The sequence below is a fragment of the Phaseolus vulgaris genome, chromosome 1, assembly GCF_000499845.2.
Source record: "Phaseolus vulgaris cultivar G19833 chromosome 1, P. vulgaris v2.0, whole genome shotgun sequence".
In the NCBI taxonomy this organism is placed as follows: Eukaryota; Viridiplantae; Streptophyta; class Magnoliopsida; order Fabales; family Fabaceae; genus Phaseolus; species Phaseolus vulgaris.
Window position 1 is genome coordinate 5,122,939 of NC_023759.2, and position 12,400 is coordinate 5,135,338.

General features: G+C 33.5%; 1 protein-coding gene across 1 annotated transcript; it reads right to left on the reverse strand.

Moving 5' to 3' along the window:
- Window positions 1–1,224: 1,224 nt before the first annotated feature.
- On the reverse strand, window positions 1,225–9,122 carry LOC137815361 (rust resistance kinase Lr10-like). Its single transcript, XM_068618504.1, has 4 exons — window positions 9,035–9,122; window positions 3,595–3,984; window positions 3,254–3,260; window positions 1,225–2,484 (listed from the first exon to the last, which is right to left on the reverse strand). The coding sequence occupies exons 1-4, from the start codon at window positions 9,120–9,122 to the stop codon at window positions 1,296–1,298; spliced, it is 1,674 nt and encodes a 557-aa protein (XP_068474605.1). The 3' UTR covers window positions 1,225–1,295.
- Between the last annotated feature and the right edge of the window lie 3,278 nt (window positions 9,123–12,400).

Sequence of the window (12,400 nt, forward strand, 5' to 3'; positions counted from 1 at the left end):
TAATCGATTATGGCATCACTTACACAGAGAGGATAATCGATTATCAATGCATAATTGATTATGCTGATAGGCTAAAAAGACCATAATCGATTATCCCAAACACATAATCGATTATGTCCCATTTCACACACATCACATAATCGATTATCAAAGCATAATCGATTATGCTGATAGGCTAAAAAAGACCATAATCGATTATCCCAAACAGATAATCGATTATCACCCATTTTACACACTATACATAATCGATTATCCCTCGAAAAATTTGCAGATTCCACCATAATCGATTATTTTGCCTGTGATATTTGACCCATAATCGATTAACCGTTGAATGAAACATATGAACTCACCTCAGATGAACCAGATGAAGGCACAGATGAACCCAGAGATGAACACACCACTTTCAGATGAATAACCTCTACGTTAATGAAGCCCCTAACACACACAATCACTTACGAATCTCTCCAACTACACACTCTATGCTTCGCTCTGCTCTTCGCTTATCTGTGAATTGTTTCACTCAGAAGCAACGTTTATAAAGAAAAACCAGGAACCTCACACACCTACCTCTCACCCACTTCATTCATGAGGTCTCAAACTTTAAGGTGGTCAATAGATTCCTGAACCAAGTCAGGAATCTCTTGCTATGCACTTCGCATCTTGCTGTTCACTTGGCATGCATGCAGAGGCATGTGCTTCTTGAATCCAGCAACAAAAAAGCAAAAAAGTGAGGGCAAGATTGGAAATGGGTCGTGATGATTTGGCACTTCCAATGCACAGTGACACTTTCTCTTCACCTTTCAGAAGAAACCAAATTCGCTCAACTTTCTCTTTCGCTGCACTCTCACCCGCAACAAACCATGGAACCAAATGGGGTGCTGTTGTGACTTCCGTCGTCGACAACAGTAGCACCCCTGGATCCAAACACACCCTAAAGGATATAAAGGACTTTGCACGGATACCTAGATGGAAACCACCAGTTTCTGGGAAAATGAAAATAAACATAAATGGAAGTTATGAGTTATCATTCACTAAATATTGTCACAGGGAAGTCTATAAGGATCAAAATTCTACGTAGGTCTTTGGCTTTTCTTCTTGTAATAAATCGAAAGCAGAAATTTTGGCCATTTTGCATGCAATTCATGTAACCATTTTAGAATATAATAACATGTCCTTGTATCTTATAGTTCACTGAAAAATACAAAATAATATAAACAAGTGAAACATATAAGCAATGTTGTGTATAGTGGAATAGTATATACTTTACCAATAAATAGTTTCAACATTGAATGTATCTAGCTAGAGTTGGTTGTTTGATACTCTCTCACTGTTTCATCTTCTGGAAATAAAATAGGTTTTGGAGGTATTTCTAAGTCTTCAATATCCCCTTCAAGCATTTCCACTACTCTATTCATTGAGGGTCGATCATTTGGTTTTAGTTGTATACACCATAATGCAACTATGATCATCTTTGCTATTTTATTTCCCTCTTCTGTCACATCTTCGACATCTACATCTTCCCCTTCCCTAATATGATCATAGATCCAAAGGGGAAAGTAAAGTTGACTTGAGTGGTCTGCATGGGGATTTAGATTCTTCCTCTTACTTGCCATCTCCATCAACAACATTCCAAAACTATAAACATCAGCCTTATGGGATATTCCTCCAATATTTTTATAAAACAATTCTGGAGCCATATATCCAATGGTTCCTCTTGCTGCAGTCATTGTGACGATGCTATTTTCTATTGGATATAACTTTGCCAATCCAAAGTCAGAAACCTTAGGGATGAAGTTTTCATCTAGTAAGATGTTATGAGGTTTGATGTCAAAATGCAAAATTTGCATCTCACACCCATGGTGGAGATAAGCAATCCCACGAGCCACTCCGATTGATATATTATATATCTTTTCATAGCTTAAATGTACACTTCCATCTTTTGAGAAAATAAATTTATCAAGAGATCCATTGGACATGAATTCATAGACAAGAGCACGATTTGAGCCACTAACACAAAATCCAATTAACTGTACCACATTTTGATGATGTATTCTTCCAATGGTTGCAACTTCACTGATAAAATCTTGTCCATTTCCTTTGGATTTGTCTAACATTTTGATGGCGACATAAGGTCCACTACGCAACTTTGCCTTAAAGACAGAGCCAAATCCTCCTTCACCTAACTTATATTTGAAACCAGCCGTCATCTTCTTGATTTCCTTGTATGAGTATCTAATAGGTGCCCAACTATTTTGTTCAAGGTAATTTTCAATATTTTCATACATTGACATATGTCTTTTTCTCCATTTACATATAAAAATAACAATTAAGAATGGCAATCCAAACAAAACTTTGTAAGCCCATACTAAAGCCCAGATATATACAAGAATACCTGCAAAAAAGTTGTTACTTGAGTGATTACCTAATAATATAATGCAATAATAAAGTATTTGATAAAGTAAATTATCGTTCATAAAATCCAAACTTTACTCATCTATTTACTTAGTAACATTACAAAAAGTGTAAATTTAATTATCAATAGAAGTTGTTACTTGAGTGATTACCCTAATGCAATAATAAAGTATTTGATAAAGTAAATTATCGTTCATAAAATCCAAACTTTACTCATCTATTTACTTAGTAACATTACAAAAAGTGTAAATTTAATTATCAATAAATTTGTTTTTTGACGTTGCTGTCTATGAATAAATTTTCCTGTAACATTAATGTGTCCTAAGACCTAATTCAGTGATGGTGGTAAAATATGCAAACAATTTTTTTTAAATAATTTCTTTATTTAGTTTCTTTAAACTTTTTAAAATTATAATTTTGTTTTATGTGGATTGTTTATTTTATGGTGTATGTTGTAACACTACAAGAAAATTACTAAATAGAAATCAATTTTAGAGACACAAAATAATTAGTTGTTAGTGACTAAATTAGAAATCATTTTAGAGACTAAAAAAATTATTGGTTTCTAAATTAGTTTCTATTATTGATAAATAGTTTCTATATTAATATCTAATTAGCTACCAAAGTTTTAACTATCAATTATTTAGATTCTAAATTTGGTAGCAAAAATCTTGGTAACTAATTAGATACCAATTTAAAAACTATTTATCAATAATAGAAACTAATTTAAAAATTAAAAAAAAATTAGTCTCTAAAATAGTCTATAATTTAGTCAATATAATAATTAATTATTTTTTTTTCTAAAATTAATTTTTATTCCATAATTTTTTTTTAAAACAACAAAACACCTGTTTTGTAGAATGTAAAATTATTAGTAAGGATAAATGGATAGGAGTTGATTCGGTGTCATAATGATACTAATTAAGTTTAACTATTAATAGTTTTACTCAGTTTACTTAGAGTTGTGGGTTAGATGACAGGTATACAACAGGCTCATTTAAACTAGTTGTGTATTATGAAAAATTTGGAAAGGGAAACTAGTATCACAACTCATTTTGGTACGTCTTGTTCGCAAATGGAGGCTCATTACTCTCTCATATTTTTTATAAACGAGTTGAGTTGTATCATCTTTCAAATGTTTTATTTAACTTTATTAATTCTTTGCTAATACAAAAAATAAACATAGATCAATGAAGATGCAAAAGTTCTTACTTGTTACAACCACTCTTAGTTGACAAAGATTCTGACAGGCGAGTTTTATCCATGAAATCTGGAATCCATAGGCGAGTGCGGTGTGCATGGAAGAGTAGGAATGGTTATCGAAAGTGGAGAGAGAAGTGGGAGCAACAAGCTTTACCTCACACCCAACTTCTAAGTCCTCTGCTTTTAGGTCTCCACCAATTGCATATGCATACCCCTTCCCCTCCCACTTCACCCACTCTCCACTCTCCACATACTTCCCTTTCTCTCTCACCCAATCCTTACAATTCACAAACACTATATGCGAGAAACTCAGAGATTCCCAATTTACAGAGGCTCTTAGACCGGCTTGGTATATATCAACTTTGGTTGCTAATTAAATACCAATTTAGAAACTATTTAACAATAATATAAACTAATTTAGAAACCAATTTAGTTACTATTGCAACTAATTATTTCGGTCTCTAAAAATTGGTTTCTATTTCATGATTTTCTTGTAGTGTTTACAAGTTTAAATAAACCATGTTGAAAAGATTCATATTTATTATCAATCATTGACAACCTAGTAGATGGTGTATTGAGTATGAGATGTTGAGTTTCATGGACTGCTATTCAAGTTATAACTAAATTAGAATGTATTGAAGACAAGACAACATTATGCTAGAAATATTTGGTTTTTGTTAGAAAAAAATATCGTTTGGATTGAAGAATATAAAAAACAACCTATCAAAGGTTGGTGGATCGAATCTCATGCAATTTGATTGGTTGGAATGTTGAAACATATATGAATGACATAATGGTCATATTAGACAAAACTGACCAACATGAAAAAAACTTGGAAGAGTTGTTCAAAACTATTAACAAATATAGTTTGAAGTTTTTTTTTATCAGCAAAAACTAAATGAATAAAAGGGGATGCTTCAGGAGTGTACCAACCCGTATAAAAAAACCAAAGACAACAAAGGAAGTTAAACACAACAAAATATACTTGGATAATAGGGATGGTGTCCCTTTTCAACAATCTCCAACAAGTTTAGATTAGTAGACTCAAGATATGTTATGCTAAGCTTTCATAGATAATATTTTTCACCTTTGAAAAGAGGTGGATGATTGACAACTTGACCTTCTCCTTGAGTCTAATGGATTGAACCTCTCTTTCTTATTAGGATTTTACCCTAGAGGCAAGCTCTGGTTTGACATATCTTTAGTCGCATCAGATTTTCCAAACAAAAATTAAGCTTCCCCCGATGTAACATAAGGCTAACTTAGGTCGAATCTCTAAATACATATCTCATATATTATATTTTCACTACTTCATATTCTACTTAAATAAGTTAAAATTGGAGGGGGGAAAAAGGAAATTGGAATGAAAAACGAACTAAAACATAAAACAAAGTAAAGAATAGACCATCAATACATAATTGTCTAACAGACTGTTCATCAAAACATGAAATGTAAAGAATTGAAAATTAAGGGTCAAAATATAAAAGACATGAAAATAAAAGGCAATGTAAACTAAAATATAGAAGAGTTCATGAAAAAGAAGTTAAGTAACCATGTAGTCAGCAATTGATGACTAGGCGATCTAATGGTTCTACTTAGAGAAAGTGAAAGAGAAAGAAAGTGAGACCGACCATCTAAAAGATGCAGTAAAGTAAATGACTAAAATGTAAATTGTGAGAAATATAAATAGATGAAATGTAAATTGCAGGAAACATAAATTATTGGAAATTAAAGTGCAGGAAAGTAAATTGCAAAAGTCGTAGAGTACAAAAACTTAAAGACTGGAAACATAAAATAGAGCATGATTCAAAATGTAAATTGCAATTGATTTAACAAGAACAAAAAATGAATTAGATGCATAAATTGAAAATATAAATTGTAGAACTATAAATGAACAAGAATTAAAAGGAATAAACGAAAGGAAAAGCAAAATTCAATTTATGAATGTGAAACACGGGACAAAATCATGGTTCGATAATCTTCAACTTTGAATGCAAGAGACCAAAATTTGGATTCCTTTTTAATGAAGAAAACACAATCGTTCAGTTTGAATGTTCATAAAAAATATTTTCAATCAAAAAGGAAAATACTAAAATAGAGCATCATCAAACATGATTTTTAATTCACTGTTACCCAATTACAAAATTAAATTCACTTTCAAATATAAAGCGCAAAATATAAAGCAATGCAGAAGTTAAAAAAGAAAAGAAGAAACATGAGAGAGTGAAGAAGAAAAATAAAGAACTCTCATAATATTGGAAACCAACAAAAACTATTAATAAAAAACTGAAAACTAAACTAAACTAGTGTTGCACCTAAGTGCTTGCTGAAACATATCTTTTCTTCTGCAGTTACAGTTTACCTATAAAGTTTTGAAGCTTTACAAATAGGTGGTCCTTGGTTGCAATTGAAATCGGACCCAAAAAACTGATCTAAAACTAGCTAAACTGACAATCTTAAACTTAGTTTTGTTGACTATCTAATACTTCGTTAATGCGCTTCGTTGAATGCTGACTTTTAACCGTTTAATGCTCATTTTGTTGATTTTCATTCTTTCAACTCAACTTTTTCCACTCTTCGTGGTATAAGTATTTTCATTAAAGACCAATTCAAAAATATTCCTACAAAAGATCATAAGCAATTGTTAGGCGGTTGAAGCAAAATTTAAGCTAAAAACTATATTTTTATTACATTTTTATAAAAGAATACTAATTTCTTAAAGAAAATACAAATTTACTCTACAACCAAAAAATAAGAACCAAGCAAATCTCCAAAATCAGAAAATAAACAAAAACATTCAAAATTTATGTTAAATCCTAAACTTTAAACCCTAAACCATGCATGACTGTCGATATAAATTTGATGTAAATTTTGGACTTCCTTTTTTAAGTTTGATAGTTTTGGCTTCAAACTAAAGCCTCAAATCAAGAAAACTCCCAATAACAATGCATATACAATAATAGATAAATATTATGTACAAAATCATATAATTTAACCTTAATATTTGTTGTAAAACAAGAACCTAATATAGCAAAATAAAAACAAAAAATAGAGTGTGTGAAACGAAAACAGAGTAAGTGGTAAAACCCTAAATTTCTTCAATGACCATTGGAGGAGATCGCGGAGGTTCAACGAAGACCGGATCTGCTCCAAGGTTTTCGCGCGGCGTTGCCTCTTCTACCCTGAATCGTAGCCGCACGACTGGGAACGCTCACGCCTTCGCTCTACTGATAGTGTGGAATCTTGAGAACGTTGCGAGATTCGTGGGTGGTTGGCTCCTCCTTTCCCGTGGGTCTTCCTCCAACTCCGGCGACAGTCACGACTTCGTTAGGGTTTGAAGATGCGGTAGTTTTGGGTTTCTCCATCTATAAATACCACATTCCATCCTCTTGCTTCACACTACTCTCACTCACGGTTCTTCATCCTCTTGAAACCCTCTACCGTGCTTCTTCTCCTTCTTTTCCATTCTTCACCTTTTCTTTTTCTTTCTCTCTCTTCAATATTTTATTATTATAATAATTATGTGTTCTATTGGAGTATTACTCTTTTAAAGAGAAACTTGCTAGTTCTGATCCTCGAAAACTACCGGGAAGTTCCTGTTGTATCTTGGGGGACTTACGCAATACACCGCGGATAAGTCCTTATGGACAATGTGTTGGGTCTATTAGTGTCTAAGTTCAAGAGGGGAGGGGTGAATTGAGCTTATAAAATTTTCGCAAAAACACACAATTTTTCAGTATTCCAGAGGCAAAAAGAACAGATTGTTTTTACATGAAACAGATTGATTCTTCAGAGCAGTATTGGCACAATTTGAATTTTGTTCACTGTAAAATTGTGATCAGCAGAGAATTAGAACAGAACCAGATCTGCTTAATATTGTGAGGATGAAGGATATAGCTATGCTTAGAGATCAACCAAAATTACACAACACAAGATTTCAAGAAGTATGATCCTTTCTCAGGTTTTAATGAATGGTCAGTTTGTTCACAATTCACTTAAGCCATTATATGCAGCAACCTTGTTTATGATCAGAAAACATTAACAAGACAGGAAGAACAGTTTTCACTTAACCCAGAATTAACAGATTCAATTTAAAAAGAACAGATTCAGTTCTTGACAGAATTAAGCAAAAGATCATAAAAGAGTGCAGGGATGAGAATGCAAGATACACACGTTTTTATACTGGTTCACTCATACAGAGCTACATCCAGTCTCACCTTACCCCAAGGTGGAATTCACTAAAAACAGTGCCAATCACTTACAAAAACCAGCAGTTCTTGAACACTACAAGAACAACACACACAATGCTGAAAAACCCTATTTCAGCACACCTTGCACTCCAAGAAACCCTATCAAGGAGTGACTAACACTTACACCTTTACAAACCAGAATAAAGGAAAGATTACACCTGAAAAGAAGATGCAAGAACTCAAAACCAGTAGTTCAATTTGCTGCAGAAACTGCACCAGCACCTTCACCAAGATTCAAGGTTTCCTAGAACAAGCACACTTGAAAATCTCTTTGGAAAACCTTTCAAAAACTCTTTCAATCCTTCTTCTCACATGGAAATTGTTTGATCTCTGTCAAGAGCGTAATTCCTCAGCACTTTTTCATGTGAGAGAGACATTTCTTTATATAGAAAACAGTTTCTAACTTCTTTTCAAAAAACAGTTGAAAAGCAGTTAAGAAAACAACAGATTCAGTTTTGAACTTAACAGATTTATTTTGTGAAAACTGCCAACTCAACTTAACAGAAATAACTGTCTGAGTGGTACCTTTGGAGCCCTAACTAACTTGTGAAAAGCCTTTCAACTCACCAAGGAATAAACATGTTCTTTCTCAGTGAAACATATTAAAGTATAACGCACAGGCCAGCTCAGCTTAACTGAAATAACGAACTGAGCTTTCCCTTGGTGCCTTAACAGAAATTTAGAAAAGCCTTTTAACAGAGAAGAAATAAACAGATTCTTTCTCCATAAAACATATTTATTTGTGTACTGTTTTAAAACTGTTAAAACCATTTTAAAAAGCTTTTCAAAAACTATTTAACGAAAGCCTTTTTAACGGAGAAGAAATAAACAAATTCTTTTTCCATAAAACAGATTTATTTGTGTACTGTTTTAAAACTGTTAAAAAACATTTCAAAAGCTTTTCAAAAACCATTTAACCACATCATGTGCTTGATCTAGACTTGGTTAGGCATCTAGGATAGGTTACACAGCAAAAGGCAATCATACACACTTACAAGCCTAATTACAAATGAATCTAAGAACCTATTACAATCTTCAAAGCACTCAAGCCATTTTCTTCATCAAACACACATCAAGTCTTGGTAGGGAAGAAGCTTCCTCCAGCTTCAACACAATGATCACTCACGCCTCGGGAAATATTTTGTTCGTTTTAAAGCCTATTTTACTACAATCGTAAGGACTTATGGCTGAAAATACGAACAACAACGACAACATTGCTCCGGGATCGTCAAGTGTTGTTTCCACAACGCAAACCATTTTTGCTAAACCATTTCCGGATGTCTCCAAAATTGAAGTCTTCACCGGTCAGAACTTCCAACGTTGGTAAGAACGCGTGTCCACCCTATTGGACATGTACGGAGTTGCTCATGCACTTACAACTGCCAAACCCGACTCAACCACGACTACGAAGCAAGTTGATGATTGGATCCATGCGAATAAGGTATGTCGTCACACTTTACTCAGTGTGTTATCTAACGATCTGTTAGATGTTTATGCTTCTTATAAGAATGCGAAAGAAATTTGGGATTCTCTTATCCTCAAATATACTGTCGAAGACATCGTCAGACAAAGGTTCGTAATTGCAAACTACTATCGCTGGGAGATGATCGAAGGCAAAGACATCAAAATCCAAATAAATGAATATCACAAGCTGATTAAAGATATCAAAACTGAAAGCATAACCTAGCCGGATGAATTCGTGTCCGAACTCTTGATCGAAAAGCTCCCGCAGTCTTGGACGGATTACAAACAACAACTGAAGCACAGACATAAACATATGTCTCTATCGGATCTGATCACCCACATCATCATCGAAGACACAAACATGAAGGAGTGCGCTGCTGCAAAGGTCAAAGCTTTGTCTGCCAAAGCAAACGTGATAGAAGACAAACCAGCTCCAAAAAAGGTACGAGAAAAAATTTGATCACAAAAAGAAACCTAATAACAAATTCTTTCGTCCCAGTGGAACTAACCCCACTTTCAAGAAAAAGGGTAATTGCTTTGTCTGTAGAAAGCCAGGTCTTCATGCACCTTAGTGTAGACATAGGGCAAAAAACGACTATCCTCATAAGGCAAATCTAGCCAAAGGGGAAGATACTATTGTGGCAGTCGTTTCACAAGTAAACCTTGTGACAAATGTGAGAAAATGGGTGGTAGACTCTGGGGCTACCAGACACATCTATGCAAACAGAAATGTGTTTACCTCCTACACAAGTGTGGGGGATGGAGAAGAACAAGTATATCTCGGTGACTCCAGGACAACTCCTGTCCTAGGAAAAGGAAAAGTTATTCTGAAGCTCACATCTGGTAAAACTCTAGCTTTGAATGATGTTCTACATGTGCCGTCAATTAGAGTTAATTTGGTCTTTGTGGCATTACTAAGCAAAGTTGGGGTTAAAGTGTCATTTGAATCTGACAAGATTGTTATGACAAAAATAATGTTTTTGTGGGAAAGGGATATTGTGATCAAGGCCTTTTTGTATTAAATATTTTTGAAATTATGAATGAATCTAAATCTTATGCTTATATTGTTGACTCGTATGATATATGGCATGCTAGATTAGGACATGTGAATTCTTCGTATGTTATAAAATTGCAACGACTAGGATTAATCAACATGCATGACAAACAAAATAGTAAATTTGATGTATGCGTAGAATCTAAAATAACGAAGAAAACATGTCACTCTGTAGAATGTCAAACTGAAATTCTTGGTTTAATTCATACTGACCTTGCTGATTTAAAACAAATTATGTCTAGAGGTGGTAAAAATTATTTTGTAACTTTTATAGATGATTTTTCTAGATACACCAAAGTGTATTTAATTAAACATAAAAATGAAGCTTTTGACATGTTTTTAACTTATAAAGCGGAAGTAGAAAATCAACTAAATAAGAAAATTAAGAGAATTAGATCAGGTAGAGGTGGTGAATATGTTTTATTTAATGATTATTGTGTAAAAGAAGGTATTATTCATGAAGTAACCCCACCATATTCGAGTCTAATGGAGTAGCTGAAAGGAAAAATAGGACTCTTAAAGAAATGATGAATGTCATGCTTATTAGTTCTAGTGCTCCTGATAATTTATGGGGTGAATCTCTACTTACTGCGTGTTTTTTACAAAATAGGATACCACATAGGAAAACTGGTAAAACACCCTATGAGTTGTGGAAAGGTTATCAACCTAATTTGAAATACCTAAGAGTGTGGGGGTGTTTAGCTAAAGTGATGTTACCTGATCCTAAGAAAAGAAAAATAGGCTCTAAAACATCTAATTTTATGTTCTTAGGATATGTAGAACATAGTGCTGCCTATAGGTTTCTAGTTCTTAATAGTGATATAATTGAACGTAACACTATAGTAGAGACGAAAAATGTTGAGTTCTTTGAACACATCTTTCCTCTAAAGAGTAGTGGTACATCTGAACAACCTATAGATAGTGCTAGTGATACCTTGAGTGAGGATGTTAGGAGAAGTAAAAGACAGAGAAAGGAAACATCTTTTGGAGATGACTTTTATACTTATCTAGTTGAGAATGATCCAATAAGTTTTGTAGAAGCTACTAGTGCTCCTGATGCTAAACATTGGGATAAGGCCATTAAAATTGAGTTTGATTCAATTAAGAAAAATAATACGTGGACCTTAGTAGATTTGTCTAAAGGAGCAAAACCCATTGGTTGTAAGTGGATCTTTAAGAAGAAGTATCATCCTGATAGATCCATAGAGAAATATAAGGCAAGATTAGTAGCTAAAGGGTTTACTCAAAAACATAACATAGATTACTTTGATACTTTTGCACCTGTTACTAGGATTTCCTCTATCCGTGTATTGCTAGCCTTAGCATCTATCCATAAGTTAGTAATTCACCAAATGGATGTTAAAACAGCTTTTCTGAATGGTGAATTAGAAGAGGAAATTTATATGACTCTACCTGAAGGATATGTAGTTCCAGGTCAAAAGGAAAAAGTATGCAAACTTTTAAAATCTTTGTATGGTTTGAAACAAGCACCAAAACAATGGCATGAAAAACTTGATAATGTTTTACTTTGTGAAGGTTTTTCTACCAATGATGCTGATAAATGTGTGTATTCTAGATCTGAAAATGGTGAATATGTCATTATATGTTTGTATGTAGATGACATGCTAATTTTTGGTACATGCAATGATATAGTTTTTTAAACAAAATTGTTTCTTGGATCTAAGTTTGAGATGAAAGACATGGGTGAAGCAAGTGTGATTCTAGGAGTTAAAATCATAAGGAAGGGAGATAGTATATTACTATCCCAAGAAAAATACAATGAGAAACTTCTTAAGAAGTTTGGTTACTATGACTTTAAGTCAGTGAGTACCCCTTATGACGCTAATTCTAAATTTGGCAAATCCTCTGACAAAACCCCTAGGGAGAAAAATGATTTTAGAAACATCGAGGGGAATGGGACTTAAGCCACTTGCAAACAAACAAGTGATGGAAACCCAACCTTTGTCATTGGAGATCCCATGAATAAGGTTCATATGGGTAAAAACAAGTCACTTGT

Bases quoted from the DNA above. Each gene is read 5' to 3' on its own strand.
- LOC137815361 (XM_068618504.1), bottom strand. From the start codon at position 9,122: ATGGTTTGCGTTGTGGAAACAACACTTGACGATCCCGGAGCAATGTTG. The intron at 3,985-9,034 runs GTAGTAAAATAG...GTATTTAATTAG, and splicing joins AGCCATAAGTCCTTACGATT to CAACCAAAGTTGATATATAC.